General features: G+C 37.5%; 4 protein-coding genes across 15 annotated transcripts; 1 reads left to right on the top strand and 3 right to left on the bottom strand.

Annotated features, from left to right (window-relative positions):
* Positions 1-31: 31 nt before the first annotated feature.
* On the top strand, positions 32-16,378 carry Stj (straightjacket). Of its 12 annotated transcripts, none has more exons than XM_064043618.1 (29): positions 32-561; positions 875-956; positions 1,036-1,411; positions 1,483-1,614; positions 1,844-2,103; positions 2,246-2,392; positions 4,389-4,508; positions 5,461-5,643; positions 5,881-6,015; positions 6,171-6,263; positions 6,686-6,742; positions 7,427-7,453; positions 8,235-8,315; positions 8,396-8,470; positions 8,673-8,777; positions 8,940-9,011; positions 9,776-9,981; positions 10,289-10,446; positions 10,644-10,706; positions 10,837-10,930; positions 11,103-11,135; positions 11,875-11,979; positions 12,298-12,565; positions 12,737-12,859; positions 12,937-13,062; positions 13,194-13,305; positions 13,885-13,902; positions 14,711-15,117; positions 15,397-16,378. In XM_064043618.1, exons 1-29 carry the CDS (start codon positions 449-451, stop codon positions 15,493-15,495), a joined length of 3,870 nt encoding a protein of 1,289 aa, XP_063899688.1. In that variant the 5' UTR covers positions 32-448; the 3' UTR covers positions 15,496-16,378. The 12 variants fall into 12 exon arrangements, with proteins under 12 accessions (XP_063899688.1, XP_063899690.1, XP_063899692.1 ...); XM_064043620.1 differs by having other exon boundaries at positions 33-561; positions 4,389-4,502; XM_064043622.1 differs by lacking the exon at positions 7,427-7,453 and having other exon boundaries at positions 33-561.
* A 93-nt stretch (positions 16,379-16,471) lies between these two features.
* On the bottom strand, positions 16,472-17,655 carry LOC110378563 (peptide chain release factor 1). Its single transcript, XM_021337884.3, has 2 exons — positions 16,870-17,655; positions 16,472-16,708 (listed from the first exon to the last, which is right to left on the bottom strand). The coding sequence occupies exons 1-2, from the start codon at positions 17,653-17,655 to the stop codon at positions 16,472-16,474; spliced, it is 1,023 nt and encodes a 340-aa protein (XP_021193559.3).
* Positions 17,656-18,303: 648 nt separating this feature from the next.
* On the bottom strand, positions 18,304-19,937 carry LOC110378556 (peptide chain release factor 1-like, mitochondrial). The gene is made up of 2 exons (XM_049836583.2): positions 18,800-19,937; positions 18,304-18,644 (listed from the first exon to the last, which is right to left on the bottom strand). The coding sequence occupies exons 1-2, from the start codon at positions 19,769-19,771 to the stop codon at positions 18,414-18,416; spliced, it is 1,203 nt and encodes a 400-aa protein (XP_049692540.2). The 5' UTR covers positions 19,772-19,937; the 3' UTR covers positions 18,304-18,413.
* Positions 19,938-20,388: 451 nt separating this feature from the next.
* LOC110378551 (peptide chain release factor 1) lies at positions 20,389-21,829 on the bottom strand. The gene is made up of 2 exons (XM_021337868.3): positions 20,873-21,829; positions 20,389-20,787 (listed from the first exon to the last, which is right to left on the bottom strand). The coding sequence occupies exons 1-2, from the start codon at positions 21,815-21,817 to the stop codon at positions 20,563-20,565; spliced, it is 1,170 nt and encodes a 389-aa protein (XP_021193543.3). The 5' UTR covers positions 21,818-21,829; the 3' UTR covers positions 20,389-20,562.
* Between the last annotated feature and the right edge of the window lie 269 nt (positions 21,830-22,098).

Raw genomic sequence — 22,098 nt, 5'->3', positions numbered from 1 at the left:
TACCTAAAAGCATAACATTTTCTACTACCCGCAATCCCGATTAACGTACTGAAGCGGAAGCATAACAAATAGCAGGGAACGAAAGCTCGGAACGCGTCCTATAGACACGCTGACCTAGTGCTGAGGGCGATACCAATCGATGCGTGTCAGGTGGCGTGTGAATCCACAAGTTACGTTAACGCGCCACAGCCGCGATACACAAACAACGCGGCTCGGAGGTCGCCAGTCGGGCCGCGCAAGGGAACCAGCGCGCATGCCCGCCCCGCGCTCTCTCGCGTCTGCGCACTACACCGCATACCTATCAACCTTATCAATGTTCGTCGCCCCGTACCTCTCGACGGTCTAACACATCGGAATCCCTAAACATCATCAATGTCATAATTAGATTAGAAACGTAACATGTTCTGCCGCAATTCTAGTCAGTGAACTCAATAACGCAGTGGTTCTGATGTGCAAGTGTGTCGGCGCCTTCGTGTTACTTCTGCTGGTTTTGTTCCTGGACTCCAGGGACTGCTCGGCTAGTGCACAATATGATGCCGCTGGCAAAATATCGCTCAACTCGTAAGTAATTATATTCTAATTACTTGATTTATTAATTTTCCCCACCCATCTACCGACACCAATGGCTTCCGTTAATTAACGTGCTAAATACATGATTGATTACAATTTGTAATCATGGTAACAGAATAATGTATAGTTCACAAATAAGTTCAACTTGCTTTTGAACTAGAAGGAATCTATTAATATCGGTATGCTAACATCGTAAAAAAACCATAAAGAACGAGTAACTCGGAAATGCTGCTGAGCAAATGTTCCCTGACACGATATGATTTGTAGATTTGATTTATAGTACTGTCAATCAATTACTTTGTAGGGTCCAAGCATGGGCGGTTAAGCTTGGTACTGAGCTGTATCATTTCGGAGAGTTTATCACCAGGAAGAAAGAAGTTCAGGATGTATGTATACGTTTTATATTTTTATAAGTATTGAGCTTATGTAGGAAGTTAGTAAAATATTTTTATTTACTCCACCCAGAGTTTTAAATCCGCTCAAGTGGAATCAAGAGATGGTGAAAAACTAGTTCAGAGCATGTCAGACGATATACGCGCTATGATGGAACTGAAGATCAGCGCCGTCAAAAGGATAGTGGAAGCTGCTGAAAACATGGCGTTCGATAAACAAAATGAGCCAGTTCCTGAAGACTTTCAGTTCTACAATAGTAAAGAAATGGAGGAACCATGGGACGAGGTGTCAATCACAACAACGCCTGAAACAGACTTTGGTCAGGAAAGTTGGATAGTACGACCGCCGTCAAAGAATGCGCACACGCAACAAAACCCACACTTCTCAAACATTCCAGTAAATACTAATTTTAGCAGTGTACATGTTCCAACAAATGTTTATGCTTGGGGTGAGTAACCATAACCGTGTAATCATAAATATTACGCGGACGGAATACTTGCAACGGTTTATTTATTGCAGCACCTGAAGTTATCAAGGGAATCCACTGGTCGGAGGGACTGGACACTCACTTCATTAACAACTACCAGAGCGACCCGACGTTGTCATGGCAATACTTCGGCAGTTCTACTGGCTTCATGAGACATTATCCCGGTAATCAAACACATACAATATAAAAAGCACAGTTACACCATCTCCGAATGATTGATAGGGTCAATGTTAAGGGCCAGGGGCCAGATAATTTGAACCAAATAATGATGGTCAATCTGGTTAATTTAATGACATTCTAAGTGCTGATATGCCCTAACTGTCCTATTACTTAACGTTGATTTATAGTTCTCGTGTTTTGGTTTCTTTTAATCGAATTGTCATAATGTTTAAGCATTGAAATGGAGGGCTGACCCCGTGGATATCTACGATTGTCGAACGCGAGCGTGGTACATGGAAGCGGCAGCAAGTCCAAAGGATGTAATCATTTTAGTTGACCGAAGCGGGTCAATGACCGGGCAAAGGCGGGATATCGCTAAACACGTCGTTACCAACATACTTGACACGCTCGGCAACAATGATTTTGTCAACGTTCTAACTTTTGCTGACACCGTGGAAGAAATCGTACCGTGTTTTGAAGATTCTCTAGTGCAGGCATGTAAAAATGTGTAGATAGTGTAATTTATTAGAAGCACTTTGTTTGAACATAGTATGTAAACAATATATCGAGATAAAGACTATAATAACTTTCTTATCTACTCCATAACATAACATCACATCTATTCGTTGTTTTTAGGCCACTCTGGGAAATATACGGGAACTAAAGTTGGCGATGGATAGTTTTGAAACACAGGAGATAGCAAACTTTTCAGCTGCATTGACGAGAGCGTTCGAGCTACTGGAGATATATAGAAATAACAGTGGAGGCGCAAACTGCAACCAGGTAATTGATCAAGATAAAAGATCGTTTACGATCTTGCAAGAGCTACAAAGGACAATGCCTAAAAACGTCCCCACCCACCAACAGACTTGAAAGTAGTGTCATTGGATGCGCCTCATTTAATAGATCATTTCTTATTATGGAGACACATTCCAAAAGTATGGGGTTTAGGAACTATAAGACAATTTAGTATCCTTAATAATCAATTAACTTCAAGTTTGTTAACCAATTACTCAGAGTTGGGTGGACCGATTTTGATGTTTTTAATTTAAAGAATCTATCTCAAAGTTAGTCTAATTTAATTTTCTTTTTGTATATTCTCTATAAAAAAAAAACTAGCTTCTGCCCGCGACTTCGTACGCGGATCCTGTCCCTTATGGGAGCGACTACGGGGTCAGCAAAATCAAAGATCTGAATAGTCTGATATTGAATTTTAAGGGCCCGTTGACTTGAAAACAACGGAATACGCATAACCATTAGAAACGTTCCATATATTTAATTTTTGTACTTTAACGGCAAAAGCACAGCAGACTAAACAAAACGCTGAGAACTGAACCGCAATAGACGTGACCATAGGGATAAAAGTAGTGATTCTAATTAGTCCGCATTTAAGTTGTGTGTGGAAAAAATATCACACGTATTATTACGTTAAAAAAACATTAAATAGATTACAAAGTCGTGGTGACTTAGTGGAAGTCGTGGTGGTTTAGTGGGTAGAGAACCAATCTCTCAAGTATGACCGTGCGTCTTTGATTCCAGGTCTGGCAAGTGCCTGCCAATGCAACTTTTCTAAGTTCGTATGTACTTTCTACGTATATTTTGGATACCAATGACCGTTATTTGGAGGGGATGTTAAACTGTAGGTTCCGGCTGTCATTGAACATTCTTGGCAGTCGTTATGGGTAGTCAGAAGCCAGTAAGTCTTACCAAGGCGTGTTGGGTTGAGCGGGTAACCGGGTTGTGGAGGTCAGATAGGCAGTTGCTCCTTGTAAAACACTGGTACTCAGTTGCATCGTGACTGGAAGTCGACCCTAACATAATTGGGACAAAGGCTTTTGAGATAATAACGACAATAATAATGAGATATAGGCACCGCAGGACTTCTCAACATTTAGAAGTAAACATTATTTTGTTCGTTCCATTACGTACTGATAGGTTCAAACTAATACATTTTACATCCTTCATCATCCCTTATTTTATCACCCGTGGGGGTTGAATTAATCAAAATCGTATTTAAGCGAACGTCATCATAAAATTCTGATTCGTCATAAGGACTTCTTCATAAAATCTAAGAAGATGTATACAAACTTTCATCCCCTATTTTATCCCCTTAGGGATGGAATATATAAAAATCCTTTCTTAAGGGTTGCCTACGCCATAGTAGCTTTATGCATGCAAAGTCTCAGTCCGATCGGTTTAAAATTGACAAAGTTTCATACAAACTTTCATCCCCTATTTTATCCCCTTGGGGGTAGAATTGATCAAAATCCTTTCTTAGCGGATGCCTACGTCATAACATCTACCTGCATGCCAAATTTCAGCCCGATCCGTCCAGTGGTTTCAGCTGTGCGTTGATAGATCACTATGTCAGTCAGTCAGTCAGTCAGTCACCTTTGAGTTTTATATATTTATAGATAGATTTCAAAATCGGTCTTTTTAGTCGTCTTACAATCGGCTGCCGTTGTAAGACGACTAAAAAGTCACGGTGTATACCTACTAACCTAACCTAACGTTACGTTAATTGTGGATACTAAAATGTCGTGTATTTCCAAAACCCCATACATTTGGAGTAAATCGTTTTGATAATCATGATCTATCGAAGGATGCGCTTCCGATGACACTAGTTTCAAGTCTGTTGGTGGGTGGGGACAGGGTCCATACAAAATCCGGCATTGTCCTTTAAATCTGCAAAGAAGAAAGCTGCAACTTTAATGAAAAATACAGTTTTATGACCTTTTGACATCTTGGCATACTCAGATAAAACATTTGTCACTTCCAGGCAATAATGCTGGTAACAGACGGCGTACCGTACAATTACAAGGAAATATTTGAGAAGTACAACTGGAAGTATGAGACCCCAGTGAGAGTGTTTACGTACCTGATAGGGCGTGAGGTAAAGGTAGTACCACTTCAAGTCTTACTGTGTGTCGTAGTCATTGTGCGACCTTCCTTCGTACCAATCTGCCAGTACGCCTAGAATGTGGTACCCTGTCTGTATAATATTGTACATTGTACTTGTACATTGCATTGTGTTTCTGTAGTTCGTTGTTTCCAATCTCAATGTGCTTTTGCTTGTAGTTCATGTTCGTGGTGTTAGTTTTTTATTGTGGGTCCATACATGTGTGCAGTGTATTGTCAAGTGTGTTGCTAAATAAAGTGTTTGTACTGTACTTTGGTGAAGACACGTCTGGATTCACACTTTTGTACGATTCAAACTCAACTATTGGGTCATTATAATTTTCTTCTACTCTTTCAATATCGGGATGTACAAAATAGAATAATAATAGTTTGTATTTGAATCGTACAAATACACTATAACTAAACCAACGTTTATTGAGCGAAAAACGATAAGTTTGGTGTCCCTGTTTAAATTATTGTGTTTCACCTATGCTTGTCCAATTCAAAATGGTCAACGTACTGTTTATGGTTCCATGATTCTCAGTAAATCTGTTGGATTTTCGCTTAATGAATGTTCCCAAAGTTTTATAATATTCAATTAAAATTGAGTATTTAACGTAAATTTTTACCATTTATCTAATGAATTGATCTGTTGTTTAAACCTGTTTCTTAAGTAGTGTTGTTTGGGACATGCATTTTATTCTTACCCTCTTACTTTGATTCTTCTTACAGTAATTTTAGAATCTCTTTACCATTTCTATTACATTTAACAAATTCAACGAACCCTAGACCACAACATCGCTGTTGTTGTAGATAGTTCAAATATAAATGTTGTAAAGCCTTACCATGCTGCAGGGCACTTAGCTAGGTGACAATGTATGCAGCACTCACAAGGCCGTCGTTAGTGTCAAGCCTTATGAAGGATGTTTAGTAACACATTGAGGGTTATGTAGGTCGCAGACGTAAGAGAGGTGAAGTGGATGGCGTGCGCAAATCGCGGGTTCTACGTGCATCTGAGTACTCTAGCGGAGGTGCGCGAGCGCGTTCTAGAACATGTGAATGTGCTCGCGCGCCCGCTCGTGCTGCAGAGAGAAAAGCATCCTGTTGTTTGGACACCCGTCTATGCTAACGTCACTGTAAGTTCTACGTTTATTTTTTCTTAGCCTTTATTGTCCCACTACTGGGCAAAGACCTCCCCATTTTGTCTCCACTCCTCTCGATCCTTAGAGTGTTCCCACCAATCAAGGTCATGGGAAGTTCTACGAACACCGTTTATTTTACCGGGCAAGCCTATTATAGTAAGGCAAACTTACCACACATGCGTAGTATTTTTCTTTCACTTATCATGGTGATTTTAATTTCTAAACGCGTAGGATCCGAAGGTAGCAGATTATCTATGGGAGCAACGCGAGCGAGCGGAGCAGAAAGAACGCTTCATGAGCCAGCGGAGGGACAAAAATCTCTTCAATTCGGACAAAGAACAGGATAGACGATGGAGAATTACTCAGGTCAGTTAAAGGGCATTTAATAAACCAAATAATATTGTGCTTAAAGAAGTAGGTATAAGAACAAAATCTAAGTGCAACCAACGTTAGGTTTGTTAGAGAATTTGTAAATGATTCGTTAACAATACAATCTAATAACATATCGGTATGGGTTTCAGATGAAACAGGGCCAGTACAGTGAGCTCGGAAATTCCCAGTATCAGTTAATGACATCGGTGTCCATGCCGGTGTACGACCTCCGACACAACGAGGTGAGCTATCCCCCGCGCACTTTACTTAACCCTGTACTTGAAAGTCCCCAAATGTGTCTGATATCTCACTTAAATATTCGGGAAAGAGAATGATTTGCGTACCCTAATTAATTTGCGTTATTATTAATTAAACTATCCTTTTCAGTGTACCTATGTGTTCTTCTCTCTTCTAGCCAAATTATTCTCTTGTCTCTATTATTTAGCTGTACATTACGTCTTTTCCAAATTCTAAATTTTCCATGTGGCATGAACCGAATAAACCTGTTATCTGTTTCAAAAGATTATGTTTACAGATTGGTTTTATATTTCCTACTAATTGGACGTAAGCCCTATCTCTTCTTATTACTTTACTCTATTGTCTGTCTTCTTTTACATGTCAATGTCTATTAATAACTCCGTTTTGTTTGATGGTTTCCCCTCAGAACATCACAGAGAATGTACTGATAAATGAAGCTTACTGGGTATCGGTTACGAAAGAGGTACTACACTTAGAAAGTTTTGATGATTTAATTGTAAAGTTTTGCAAGATACAAGAGAGTTTTTATGATTTAGTTTTTTGGATTTCAGTAACGGTACAGTGTTATTTGGCCCCGTTAGCGATGCATCTGTCCTCGATAGATGTGTGCGCGGAGGCGGCGCGCGCGCAGCCCGCACCGCCTGACCGATGTGTTGTCCGACCCTTTGGCTTACTGTAGTGACGTAGTTTCTACTAGCTCGTAGGCGTAGACCACTAGGGTGTTATGAACGACTTTTCTATCAATCATCAAGTTAATTTTCTATGCAAGAGTTATGATCTATATACACTACACACACTATCTAATGAAATAAAGTATTATTGCCTGAATATAGTGATGTCTTCGTAGAGACAATTTTTTAAAAATTGACTTTTATGACGACAAGTAAATGTAAATATTTTTGAATAAGAGTATCGTGCAGCCCGGCGTACACATGACTAGTATGGGGCTTTTGTTACTTGAGTATCTATTGAGTTTAAACTATTATTATATCTTCTTAAGAATGGCAATTTTTGATATTAACAATTTTAGAAATATTTAGTATCTCGAAAAGAGGAGCCATTTTAATTTCTAGCGGAAGTTGTTCCAACGCATTTATCTATATGTTATTATATTTTATTGCATTCGTACGTCCACAACCAATCGCAGTCCGTAGAGGAGAACGGCCAGAAAGAGGTAGGCCACCGCTCATAGACCATATGCCTCCGTGAGACGTGACAGACGATGCCTGACAGACGACGGACGAGCGCGGCGGGTGCCATGCCAGCCATGCCTGTGGTGCTGCTTTCAATGTTTGTTCACATATTTAACTAAGGGATACAGTCTGAGGTCTACACTGCTTAGCATAAGTCGCAATATCTTTGTCTTTCTATGATTAATTTAAAATTTCGACAGATATTTACAAGGATACATTCCAAAGGGTATTTGTATACTTACAATCAAATGGTAGTGGGTTTTTTAGAATCTAAAGTGTAGAATTTTAATTTTCTAACATAAAATTATTTAATATTTGAGTAGTTTTGCTAGAACCTGTAACCGTGGATATAAAATTAGAATCCCTTAATATAGTTCTATATAAATAAATATATAGAACTTCGCCTAACGGGGCTTAGATGCTAAAGAATCAGTAATTTATTGCTAGTTTTACGAGATTGTCATAATGTTGTATAATAACTGTAGTCTGATGGCCAATACGTCGCCAGATGCGGAATACCTTGTAGTTAGAACAATTTTTGACTGTTTACTTACAAAAATAACATACAGCATATTTTTATAATATTTTTTATATTTCGAACGTAGATTTATACAATGGTAACGTAGACTTTAGCGATATTGATTTGCAGATAGCCTGAGACTAAAATATAAATAAATAGTAAACAATTGAATGTGAAGTGTGTTGTGTTTTGTTTCTGTTGACTCGTGTCAGTGTTATGTATTGCCTTGCGAATGTTTTCAGATGCGTATAGCTAGACTGTTGGGAATCGCTGGCACTGACGTACCTCTTTCTGAAATACAAGCTCTCATGACACCTTATAAGGTACAGTTATTTAATTACATATTATCAATAAACATCTCTATAAGAATGAATTTGTATTTATTTACGATTTGATGTTGTAGATCGGTGTGAATGGCTACGCGTTTATAGTTACAAACAATGGATACATCTTGATACACCCGGATCTGAGGCCTGTGGTAAGTATTACCTATATTTTTTCAACCTACACTTGCTATAATGAACATAATTTATTATTTTCGAAGTACAAAAAAAATGTTTTTGTTGATAAAGATTGAAAATTCCTTACACAATATACCTAATGACAGAATTACCTGCAACAAGCAAGTTTTTTTTAATAGAAGAACTTCAATTATTTTTAATGGGTTAATTATTTTCCAGTTCCAACAAATCTTGAAGCCAAGCTACAACAGCGTCGATATGATAGAAGTTGAACTTTTTGACGATGACAGAGGCCCCAGGAACTTCAGCAAAGAACTAACAGCAGTAAGTGTCTCAATACTACAATTACTTTTATAAGAAAAACATAGACTTTGTAACGATGCCTTAGATCATATTTTCTTTTCTACCTACATACTTTTTCTTCATCAAAAAATACATAACCTAACAATTCCAAAGAACTTGTTCTAATTTCATTATTTTTTACAGCTACGAAAAGAAATTATCGATCAGAAAACAGGCAACAAAGTGATGAGTGTCAAGTACCATTTGGACGATATGGTAAGTTAATTAACCACAGACAGTAGATATGTAGTTTTGCTATTTACTCCTAACTGATCATTCAAAAGAGAACTTGTCCCATCAGATTGAATAAACGTAGAATAAGTTTGTCTACACACAATAATAACGTATACAATGTGTCCCGGGGATAAGTGACCGCCCGAAATTTTTTGAATATTTGTACAAAATTAAGGATAATTTCATTTATATTTTTGAAAAAAATCATTAAAAAAAAAATATTGTCAGGCCTGTTAATAACAGGCTTTGCTCTTTTTTTTCAAATTTCAACTGACTGCATTTTTGCATTTGTTTGAAATAGCAGCAAACATTGTTGTGAGCTATTGTAGGAAATATCATGTAGTTTATTAATAAATTAAAAGAAAGTGATATTAAGGGGGCATTTATTGGACTTATTTTGAAAAAACTGAAAAAAAGGCGTTATTTTCTTTGAATTTTTATTTTCTTTTTTTTCTAATAAATGTTTTATTACATTTTTGTTATGTTTGATAATTTTAATTGATAAACTATGATGTCGGCTAGTCAATAAAGAACAAAGAATTTAAAAAGATGTAAAAACTTAGGAAATATCTTAAAAAAACTGCAGCACGTCACAGTATTTACAAAAAATCATAAAAAAAAAGCCAAAGGCGGTAAGTCCCAAATATAAAGGAAATTATCCTTAATTTTGTACAAATATTCAAAAAATTTCGGGCGGTCACTTATCCCCGGGACACATTGTATAACTTACCTAAATAATATTCCAGAAAAGAGTATCCCGAGCAAAAAGGCATTACTTCTGGACTGGCATAAGCGACTCCCCCTTCACGCTGGTAGTGGCAATACCCGAGAACTATGGACGCCACCGCATCACACCGCCACCGACTGATGATATCCATAGACTGTCTCTGACTTCCAAGAACATCTCGGCGCGACAGTACCTGTCGGATAAGTGGAGCGTTCATCCTGATTGGTGAGTAAGCCTATTATCCAGATAGAAATAAAATTGTGGAATTTGAAACAAGGACTTGAAGAAGATAAAAGTGGATCGAAGATGCCTATTTTGATGGAATTGAAGGAAGGTCGGAATAGATCGCAAGCCTTAATGAAAGAATTTCTATTTAGACAAAAATGTAGTCTGATATATGAATAGTTGGTTCGGAAATGGGAGTTAACGATAGGCCAATCTCTTATGAATTTATTTATTTCTGATGCATTACAAGTTAATGAGTGATTAAAAATTACCTATCCGTCAATAAATAGAGCGTTGTTCTTTATAGGATGTACTGCCGGCATTATGAACGCACGTTTGCAACTGCGGAGGAAGAGCTTCTTTATTTCTTGGAGCGCGTAGCCAAGCCTGGCTGGCGCTGGCCTGCCAAGCCTCGGCCTCCGGAGCACCACAAGAATAAACCTGGACATGAGCGGCATAACAATGGTAAATCATTGATTAACTAGGAACCATTTAATCATTTATCGATGAAATTATTAAATGAGGTCAAGATTGTGAACAGCATATTTTGTATGAAGAGTTATTGCTTTACAAAATATTGAGACTTCTAAAAGAACTACAGTTTAAGTAAGATTCTTAAGACAAAAGCAATTTCGCGATTAACAATATGTTTTGCTCACCAGGAACACCAGAAACGAGAGAAAGGAGCAAAGTATCTAATAGCACCCCAAGGAATGAGTATTATTGTAAGTGACAAATTGTCTTGATTGTTTTCCTACATTTATGTTACTCATCTAAAAAAATGTCGCCTGTTTATACTGAATTCAACTTCTTACCGGCAACGCCAATAATATCATGTTATTTTATTCCCGCAAGGCGATCATGGCTTGATGCAGGCCTTGGTATACGACGCGAGAAATACCGCGTGGTTTAACAAGAGCATATCCGATTCTGCATCTGATGAGAAAGCGTAAGTAGTTTTCATTTTATTAACTAAAATTACTTATATTTTCTTTTTCACATTTTTAACCAAGTGGATAATTTAGCGCACACACAGGGAGTATTTGATTGAAGCACAATTATGATTTCTAAAAACAATATAATTTATTTGGAATGCATTTTTACTACTTTCACCCGGATAGCCCATTGACAAAAGTGATCGGATTGTTGCCGAGGTAAAGTATACTCGTACTTTCGACATGGACCAATATTCTGCATGATATATGATGATGGGATGGTTACTTTTAAAAGACAAGAAATGTATTGGTGAAAAAATAATGGTTTCAACTGAAAACGTGAAGGGATACAAAAGAGTGCCACAGGGTACTGTAATGGGTCCGTCGCAACTAGGATTTAAAGTCATCAGCTTTAATTCAGATAAGGGGGAAACCGTGACTTTTTTTGTGTTAATTTTTCTCTAGCAAGCAGCTTCGGATGGGTTTGTATTAATAGGGTAGTGTCCAGGGTCGAAATAATGAAATAATATTTAGTCCGCTTTTTAGATAATCAAAAAATATTGGATACGTATTTTTTCTTTTTTTAATTAAACATAAAATGACAAAGATAATACACTTCAAAAATTAGGAGTGGGGGCCTTTTACGTCACAGTGTCCTGAAAATTGTAGCAACTTGTGACGTCACACTCAACTATAACACGCTATATCTTAACAAGTTCTGATCCAATTTAAAAAAGAAAAAATACGTATCGCTTAATTTTGGACAATCTACAAGACGGACTAATTATTATTTTTTAGGAAACTAGCCTATTGTACGTTTGTAAATGCCAAAAGAAAATGTTGCTTAGGATGAACCTATTAAATACAAAAACAATATTCTTCGAGCAGCGTTTCAGAAATGAAAGTCAATATAAAAAAAACGGTATAAAAAATATACAATAAAGTTAATTTTAAACAGGGTGGAGTTCATTCAACGGTTTGGGTACATCGTGGCGTTCCTGTCTACCCACAGCGGACTAACGCGCTGGCAGACTCATCCACCCAAAGAACATGACAATGACAAGTAAGATACCATTCGATGATACATTAAGGTATGTACTACATAGGGGAGTATATAAGGCAGTACATAGGGGTAGTCCATAGGAAGATTACGTAAGGAAGTATGTAGAAGACTATCTCTAAGACCTCTAAGTATAAACATAAAGAAGTTTATAAAGATACCTACTACTAAAGGGAATAAATAGTAAAGGTACATAAGAGTCAATAACGGACATAAGAGGGATTACGAGGGAGAGTATTATTACGAATCTTATAAACCTATTTTAAGGTTTTGGAACAAATCAAAGGTTTAGAAGATGATACCTACGTTACCACTTTTCAGGCCAGACTTCGGCAAGCAATGGCCGCGAGCGATCGAAGAAGTTTGGTACCGACGCGCAGTCGAGCAGCACTACGTAGATCCTCTGAGCTATGTCTACAGTGTAGACTTGAGTACTGTGAAGTTCCCCCTCAACGTCAGCCTGGCTCTGGTCACAGCATCACATGCCGTCTTCCACGGAGATGGGCATAGGAAGGCCCCGGCGGCTGTCGTTGGCTTCCAGTTCAAACATGAGCGGCTCAGTGAATGGTTTGATAATATTACGTCTTCGGTAAGTATTACACTTTTTCTATTGTTTCAATGATGGCTTCTCACAAAAATAATTTGGTTACTGTCCCATAGTTATAAAATCATCAACAGTTGGTCTTCATCATAATTCATCACCATTGATGGCTGATTATACTTAAATGTTTTATTATAAATCAAATCTTTGCTCTTTTAGTGTGAACATAACAAGGAGTGTACAACGTGCCAGTCAGACAACTGGGATTGTTACTTGGTGGACAACAACGGCTGGATAATTGTTAGTGAAGATTCTACACAGACTGGCCAGTTCTTCGGGAGGGTAAGATATCTCAGACAAGAATCTACTTTAAATTCCAATACAGAATAGCTAAAGTACACGTTTGTATTCATTTGTAGATTCGACCGGACATCATGTCAAGATTAGTTGAAGATGAGGTGTACAAGGCAGTGCATATTGTTGATTATCAAGCGGTCTGCTTTAGAGAGAAGAAAACTACGAACCCAGCGACAATGCTCTTTACCGTAACATCAATTATTTCAATTACATTTTATGACACCACAGTTCAACATGTCGTATTAGTAAAAAAAAAAAATATATCAATATTTCCTATGCGGATTTTGGTGCTTTCTGAGCAGATTCTTTCTTATTTCAGCCCCTTGAAAACTTGCGCCTCGTGATGGCGTGGTTCCTAGCTACCACGGTTTGGTTCTACAACTCCATAACGACAGGTTTGGCTCAAGCATCCAGCTACTCCTTCGATGACGGTACGTAACCCACTGTAATACAAGTCCATGTTCCATGTTCATACATGTGCCAGGATAGTTCGAGAATATTCCACAGTCAAATAAATATTGGATCGATAGGCCATAAATGTTGTGTATCTGCGCATTCGATGTTGCTCTTGCGTTGTCGGCATGTTCTGTCAATCTGCATGACAACGAGCACTAGACAAATACAATTATCTTAGTAGAAATGGTACGTTGTCTAACTGGAAGCAAACATTATTTGGGCGAGATACAGAGTTGTGCTTATCAATGTTTCTGTGCATGGAATATCTTTACGAAACGGAAATAAATCTGTGTTCACAACTATTAGGTTGTTAGTCAAACTTAGATTAAACGAACACGTAATAATAGTCAAGTTATAAAAACTTGGGACACTTGTTCACAACACACGAAAGTTATTTTGGGTGCATGCGAGTGTGCACCGCGATTCAACTGCACCCAACATTACTTCGTAGCTGGTTCTCACGATATCTGTAGCGAAAGCAAAATTCATTCATGGAGTCAACAATTGGACTTAGATATTTCTACTAAAGTAGTAATGACTCCATCTTTTTTCAGAGAATGTTACACCCACTGGTGAGTTTTATGTAGAGCGAGCACATACGCACGTGTCGACCTATAGATAATTCTCTTATAGTTTATTTATATTTTGATACTTTAGTTATGTGCTCCAATAGAAGGCAAGCTTATTCTCGGTCCGAGCTTTTATTTGAGACTGAAACAAGGCTGATGTTTAGATAAGTTTTGTTCGCATAAGAATTGGCTCGTGGAAATGAGAGTAGGCTTGATAGAATACCGGAATGTGCATGATGTTAGACTAGATCTTAGACCTTTTAAAATTAGATATAAATACCTGTTGTTAAAAACTAATAAGACCAAACCAACTATTGAAGAACAACTGTTCGATTTTCGGGGGATTGTACAATACGGTACCCAAATTACGATGATATTGCATGTTTGATAGATACTACCTATGTACTTTTAATTAAATAATTTATTCAGATAAAATTAAACCTTATTAATAAGAACCCTAGGTAGGTAGTCAAATTAATGTTTTTATTTATTTTGCTGAAGAGACACTTTCGCATCTTAATTTTTCTTTTAATTGGGGACCCAACATAATATTTTACTCTATTTCTATCTTTTTTGTATAGCAGTTACTGATTTGTAAATATTTTCTACTACGATTACGTTTTTTCACTTTCGCTGTAATTCTGAAATGCCGACTTATTTTTACTTTAAAACAATCTCTACTTCTGCATGTTATTATATTTTTTTAATACAAGGTAAACCTTTTGCCGTATTTCTAACAAGCTCTCTTGGTTTGCTCTGCATGGGGACTCTAATAATCTCGTTCTTGAAATTAATAGCGTTTTTTCGACAGTTGCATACCAGAGCTACGAAAACGATGAAGAAACGGATGACCCATACATGTCGAAACCTCCAAACATGCGAGTATTAGAGCGAGACTATGAGAAGCTGGTACTCATAAACCGAACGCGACCGACTCCTTGCGACAGAGAGATGTACTTGTACCAGCTAGAATATAACAACTTAGACGAGAAGCTGAACAAACCAGTGACGGAGTGCGGCCGACCATTCATTGCTCAACACGTCAACTATACAAACATGCTAATGATCGTAGTAGACGCCAATTGCCCAAAAGATGAGGTCGCGGCCATGTCGGTGGATGCGACAGAAGTGAACTATAACGAGTCACTACCATGTCTGAAGCATATGCATCCCTTGTATAGGAAGCAGCCTACTTCGTGCATTAGGAATCACACTGAGGTCAGTGAAATACGTTTCAATTCATATACTTTCCTAGTTTAACGAACCAAGTTAGATAAATAGATAGGAAGGTACTTTAATTTATATACTAAACAATCTAGGAAAGGGAAGATTTTGTTCAACAGTAGAAGTTTTAAGGCTGTGACGATAAATAGGTACATAGGAAACCATACTGTTAATACTCGATACGAAACTGACCCTTCGATGGGAAAACCACCTTCTAGTCCACAACAATATTGATAACCAAACAAAATATTTGAACAATTAATGTGTTTTCAGGAGAGTAACATCGACATGTGCGGACGAGGCAGTCTACCTGGCAACAGCAAGACATGGATTTCGCTGAGTATCTTTCTGATTGTCAAATATCTGGCGTAAAGTGTAGGTTCAAAGCTAGGGTAGGCAAAGCATAAAGAGGCCAGACTGTCGATGTAGGTGCATCGACGTCGAAGATTTACCTGACTGGCATTGCCAATAACATCAAAGGAACCCTAACTGCAATGTCAACCAGTGTGCAAGTGCATACCTGCTTAGGTAATTTTTTTAAATAGCCAATACGACAAGTCGGAGAGTCGGGTATTGTTTTAAATAGGTACGATATTAATAGATTGAATTATACGTTTTGTTAAAATGTGTCATAGTTTATCGGAATATTTTTTCTTAGTAAATTCAAAGATATATTGATGGAAATAACTCTTCATTATATTACAATTGTTTTGTTATGATTATTATGAATTGTATTGATCTCTGCTTTTAGAATAGGTAGATATTAAAAAAATTACATGTCATTCCCACATATCAAATTTTAAATGATACGAGTGTGCTCCCTTTGTGCCACAATAGGAAGCAATATGAAAAAATCATATCACAAATTCAATTACCCCCTTGGCATGTGGGGTTAACTTTTTAAAATTGTGAACAAAATAATAATAAAAAAATTAGAATAAAAATTATAGCTTTTGTAAAACGTTTGGCTGCATGATTTTAAACTTACGTACCTAATGTTTTAAATTTTGCTTTATACCTATCTGAATGTTTAACTAATTATTTCCGTCCTGCTGGTGAACATTTTAAAGGATCCACGTATTATTTTGACAATAATATGCAAAATTAATATAGGTACAAACAGTTTAGGACAAATCTTCAATAAAGTTAATTTGTTTGCATTGAGCCAGTACCTACCTAGGTTCACACCACTGGATGAAATATTTGTAATATTACTAGAATTTAGTATTTTGAATCTCTGTCATTTAAGTATATGTCTTAGAAGTCGACTATTTACTGAATTACTGAAATGTGATTGTTTGGTTTTAATAAATAAATGATTAAGATTATTGAAAAGATTTTTTAATGTTTACATATTATCAGCAGATTTCATATCAAATTCTTTGGTGAATTGGCTGATTTGGTCCAAAAAGTCTTTGCGTATATTCTCTCTCAGAAAATACTCCTGCATAAATTCCAGTTGGTTTTCACCGTTCATGAAGTCATGTAAATTTTTGTAAGTCAAGCCACCCATACGATGGTCCGTCACAATGTTTTCCGGGAAACTGTATGTTCGGATCTCTTCATGCTCTGTACTGAAATTAGACTGTAAACAAAAAATAATAATTAAAAAGAAGCTTCTTACATAAAGCCTTATTTACACAACCTAATTGATATCCTCCTTCGTTTTGGGCAGTCGGTTTAAAATACCTAGATCTCTGCTGTAAAAAAAGTCAACTGAACAGGTATATGGTTAAAAGGACATACCTGTGCTTTTAGCTGCTTTCCTAATAATATCATTCCCATCTTCTTGAGAGCAATATCTGCATTTTCTTTGTATGATTGAGTATCTTGGCACTCGACCACAGTACCTGTTGGCGTGTGAGTGATGCGGACAGCTGCTTCAGGGTACAGGTTGTCATCTGGTTCGTAACTGACATTTTCAACACAAATGTCTTCTGCGGCAATATTTACTTCCTTATCTGTAGGCTTAACCATAACTGCTACTAACACAGTGCTTGTGTGAACATTTCTCCCGCTTTCATTTTCGAAGGTCTTTATAACACGGTGCAGACCAGCCTCCGTTGTCAGAAGTTCAGGCACGCCAACGCCTTCGACGAACATTGAAACCTTCTCGAGGCCTCCAGCCTCCGACTCTTGTTGGGAAATAACGTAAATCTCCCAGTCTTTGTACTCAGCGTATCTTCGATACATTTCGAATAGTTCTTCCACAAATACCATGGTTTCCTGTTTATCCGTGCTGGCCGACAGCTCCAGAAGCGCACTACCCTCAGTATACTGCGGCTCTAAGAGTATCGTCTGCAGTTCACGGTCTACTGCTGTCATACGATTCATGTACCCCTGGATTTCACCTTCTATTTTGTTCTCATTGTCGTCTCTCTGGTCTTCATAATTCTTTAGCATTTCTATGTTCTCACTAAGGTTGTTACGGCGCTCCAATATTTTTACAATTGGCTTTATCTCAAACAGTCGTTTCGCCTCCTCAGGTGTTCTTTCTGTTTTCGAGGTTAGAATGTCGTGTTCCGCCGTCATGTTTTTTAGGAAAGATTGGACGGCAGTATCGGCTATATTGACACCATTATGTGAACTACACTTTCGAAGTAATCTAATATTTTTACCGTTAGTTAGCATGGAAGAAAATATTCTTGAAACAGACATAGTTTATAAGAAACACGATAAATAATTCAGTAAAAATTTTATTCTCAAAGAATAAAACAAAAAGAAACTAAAAAGCGTTTTGAGTGAAGTTTTTTTTTTAAGTTTTTAAATCATACTGCCAGGATCGTTATTGAAAACTTACTTATGTGAAAAAAGTAGATATTAAAGAGTTTTGCATACCTAAGTTATAACATGAAATGCACATTTCAAAACAATAGATTGTTCTAGTTCTCAGTGATCTGAGCATCATACTCTTTTCTAGATGGTGTAGCAAAAAAAAAAAAATTCTAACAATAAAATGCCCTGAAGGACTGAAGGTAAGCTGACTTTGTTTACTAGTAGCTGACTTGGCTATCGGATTTGTCAAGGTTTTACCTTTTAGAAAGGGACACACTATAAATACAAGCCTTCTTGCCCGGACCAGTAGATATAATAATGCCTGATGAAAAAATTTAAGTATCAATGTTTTTTAATAAAGCCCAAAAAGTAGCCCATAATTTGATATCCATAAAAAGAAGACAATTTGTGACTAACAATAAAATTATTTAATTAATTCTCAAACAAAACTAATATAAAATGTCAATGCTATTCCTATCCTTAAATAATTTAATATGACTGCTCACACAAAGGTTTTAATTATTATCTGCTGATTTTATTTGTTTTGCAAATTCACTGATCTCCTCTAAGAATGCCTGACGTTTCTGGGCCCTTAACAGATTCTCCTGCATCTGTTCCAATTGGTGTTGGCCTTCCATGAAGCCCTGTAGATTGTGAACGGTGCCACCACCCTCCCGGTGCTCTGTCACGCGGTCTTGTGGGTAATTGTACGTCCGAATCTTCTCATTTCTGTTACTGGAGCCAATCTGTAAACAATTGCAAAGTTCTATTAAGAGGTTTATCCTATTAGGGCAACATTGTAGTTGAAGACATCCAAAGGTTAAGACACCTTGTGTTACCAGTTTGATCCAATGTGATAACCATTGACAATTGATACAAGAGGTATAAAAAGACAACAAACCTGTGATTTCCTTTCATTGTTAATTTTTGATGTTTGCTCTTGTTGCTGCTTTTCAAGTAAAAGTGTTCTTAACTTTTGAATAGCAATTTCTTTATTTTTTATTTGTGATCTACCTTCTTGACACTCCACAACTGTACCCGTAGGAGTATGAATTATACGGACAGCACTGTCTGTGGTATTCACATGCTGGCCACCCGCACCACTTGCACGTTTGGTTTCAATGACCAAGTCCCTTTCTGGGATATTGGCTTCTACATCTGTTGGTTTCGGAAGGACTGCTACCGAGACAGTGCTTGTGTGAATACGTCCACCCTTCTCGGTACTAGGGATACGTTGTACACGGTGCACGCCAGCTTCAACTTTCATTAGTTCTGGCACGCCATGCCCGTCAATAAACATTGAGGCTTTCCTAGTACCTCCAATGTCTGATTCTTCAAGAGAAACAATGCAAACTTCCCAATTTTTGTACCTGGCGTAGAGCTCATACATGTCGAACAGTTCCCGCGCAAATAACATAGCTTCTTGTCCGCCAGCGCCAGCCGTCACCTCCAGCAGTACTCCGCCGTCCGACAGCTGGGGCTCCAAGAGAATCGACTGCAACTCATTATCCACTTCTGTCATACGCTTCAAATATATCTGAGCTTCTTCTTTTATCATCTCCTTCATTTCGTCATCTTTCTCATTGCTCTGTTTTTTACTAAGCTCTTTGAGGTTTTCGATGTTGTCATACAAGGTGATCCGCTGCTCTAGCGCAGTTACAATTGGTTTTATCTCAAACAACCGCCTGGCCTCTTCTGGCGTTCTTTTTAGTTTGATGAGTAGTTTTTCATGCTCCAACATCACATTTTTTAAGTAAACCTGGACAGCAGGATCTGATAAGTTGACACCGTTTTGTGAACTACATCTTCGAAATAAAGTAAGCTTTTCAGCGGTGAATAGAGACCGTGAAAATACTATTCTTGTAAGTGACATAATGTAACTGAAGGAAAAAAAATATTTATTCACTGTTCGACTGTTGTGTTTATGTCCGACTTGATATACACTGAAATACAATCTTTCAGGAAATTTTAAAATTACACTATTTTGAATCGGTTTATTTTTTATAGGTTATAATTTGATGGAACAGCTGATCTGACATTTGACATTAATTACAAGGACAGCTTTAAACTTCGTTCATAAATTGCCAATCTATAATATTTTTTCGTTAATTATTGGCTTTAATAATTTTTTGAGTATCTATTTTAATATTTCATTGTAAATTATTAGCTTCAAGTTCGTAAAATATTTCTTTAATTAAAATACAAACGAGAACGAGTATATCCACATGCTGCCATCTGTTGCCGAATAGAAGTTTTCTCTATTTCGATCTATTTCTTGCTTATAATCAAGAACGCTAGCCAGCCCTTTTTCCTGGAGTTTAACAACACTTGCGTAATTATCTCATAATGTAATATCATAATCTTGTACCCAATTAATTTTAATGTCACTTTATGTTATAAAAAGTTCTTTAATTAAATAATAATGATACAATATATCAGAATATAACATAATATAGCCAATGCCATATTTTATTTCTTACAAGTTTCCACCTGCGATCGCGTAGGAGCAAAACATGATATTTATGCTATGAAAGACTTTGCTAATCTCTTTTTTAAATAAGTGCCTATTCATGTAGTTAGACAATGTTATGTTTTGATGTTTACCGTCTACCATACCAATTAACTAAAATCTTTGGAAATGCTTCCTAATGGAAATATCAGAGGTTACTTGTCACAGGACGGTTTTTCAGAAAATTTACTGATTTCCTCCAAGAATGCTTGACGCTTGTACTCCCTCAAAAGATTTTGCTGCATCTGTTCCAGTTTGTAATCCCCTTCCATGAAAGCCTGAAGTCTATGAATAGTGCCACCACCCTCACGGTGCTCTGTTACTTGATCTTGTGGGAAATTATATGTTCGAATTGTATCATTTATTTCAACAGCATCCATCTGAAATGAAGGTGATCTCGTTAGGTAATTAATTGTATCGTCGTCAAAAAAACTTAATCAACCTTATTTTTCACAAAATCTATACCTTTGGTCTTCCTTCAATCTTCAGTTCCTGTTGTTCCTTATTTAACAAAAGAGTCTTTAATGCTTCAATAGCAATGTCTTTATTCTTCGTCTTTGACCGTTTCTCACTACATTCCACTACTATTCCGGTTGGCGTATGAACGACACGTACACCATTGCGTGCAGCAGTCTTGTCACTCGATTTGTATTCAATTGCCAAGTCTCTTTTGGAAATATCTGCTACCATATTACTTGGTTTAGAGAAAACTGATACTAAAACAGTGCTTGTGTGGATAAGGCCACCCCTTTCTGTCGTCGGAATCCTTTGTACACGATGTGCACCGGCCTCTATTCTCATCAATTCTGGCGCACCAACACCTTCAATAAACATTAAAGCCTTCAGAATACCTCCAATGTCTGACTTTTCGACAGACACCATGCGAATATCCCAGTCTTTATACTTTGCATATCGTTCATACATTTCATATAGGTCTCGCGCAAATAACATTGCTTCGTGCCCTCCTTCGCCAGCCTTTAATTCCACCAGCACGGCGCCTTCTGTCAACTGCGGCTCCAATAAAATCGACTGTAACTCACGATCGACGTCTGTCATACGCTTCATATATATCTGCGCTTCTTCTTTTATCATTTTTTTCATATCCTCGTCGTCCTTGCTTTTTTGTTTACTAACAAGATCTTGAAGAGACTCGATGTTTTCATATAGCGTTATTCGGTGCTGTAAAACATTGACAATTGGCTTGATTTCAAAAAAGCGTTTTGATTCTTCAGGTGTCCTTTTCATTTTAGTGTACAGCTCTTCATGTTCAAACAGAAGCTTTTTAAAGTAAGCCTGTACAGCAACGTCGGACAAGTTAAAATCATTCTGTGGGCTATAATATCTTCTGAGTGACACGAAACTTTTTACTTTCAAAATCTGCCGACCGAGTGAAATTCTTAAGGGAAGCATTTGTGTAATCCAATAAAGGCTCGAGCAGACCGGATGCGTATGCGTAACCACGCGCGTAGTCACGCGCGTAGTTACGGCGTAACCATGAGTTGTAATGTATGGAAATGTATGAGACAGGCCACACCGCTTGCGTAACGACGCGCGTGTCTACGTTACGCAAGCGGTGTGGCCTGTCTCATACCATACATTACAACTCATGGTTACGTAACTACGCGCGTGACTACGCGCGTGGTTACGCATCCGCATCCGGTCTGCTGGAGCCTTAAAGCACTTATAAAAGC

Source organism: Helicoverpa armigera, chromosome 3 (genome assembly GCF_030705265.1).
Source record: "Helicoverpa armigera isolate CAAS_96S chromosome 3, ASM3070526v1, whole genome shotgun sequence".
In the NCBI taxonomy this organism is placed as follows: domain Eukaryota; kingdom Metazoa; phylum Arthropoda; class Insecta; order Lepidoptera; family Noctuidae; genus Helicoverpa; species Helicoverpa armigera.
Note: the sequence above shows the minus strand (reverse complement) of the source record. Positions and strands in the feature narration are given on the sequence as shown.

Excerpts from the sequence above, each read along its gene's own strand:
- LOC110378556 (XM_049836583.2), bottom strand. The coding sequence starts at position 19,771 with ATGTCACTTACAAGAATAGTATTTTCACGGTCTCTATTCACCGCTGAA. Across the intron at positions 18,645-18,799 it reads ACAATGAAAGGAAATCACAG|ATTGGCTCCAGTAACAGAAA; the intron begins GTTTGTTGTCTT and ends AATTGTTTACAG.
- LOC110378551 (XM_021337868.3), bottom strand. The coding sequence starts at position 21,817 with ATGCTTCCCTTAAGAATTTCACTCGGTCGGCAGATTTTGAAAGTAAAA. Across the intron at positions 20,788-20,872 it reads AGATTGAAGGAAGACCAAAG|ATGGATGCTGTTGAAATAAA; the intron begins GTATAGATTTTG and ends CCTTCATTTCAG.
- LOC110378563 (XM_021337884.3), bottom strand. The coding sequence starts at position 17,655 with ATGACGGCGGAACACGACATTCTAACCTCGAAAACAGAAAGAACACCT. Across the intron at positions 16,709-16,869 it reads GAAAGCAGCTAAAAGCACAG|TCTAATTTCAGTACAGAGCA; the intron begins GTATGTCCTTTT and ends TTTTGTTTACAG.
- Stj (XM_064043618.1), top strand. The coding sequence starts at position 449 with ATGTGCAAGTGTGTCGGCGCCTTCGTGTTACTTCTGCTGGTTTTGTTC. Across the intron at positions 2,393-4,388 it reads GAGGCGCAAACTGCAACCAG|GCAATAATGCTGGTAACAGA; the intron begins GTAATTGATCAA and ends TGTCACTTCCAG. Across the intron at positions 6,016-6,170 it reads GACGATGGAGAATTACTCAG|ATGAAACAGGGCCAGTACAG; the intron begins GTCAGTTAAAGG and ends TATGGGTTTCAG.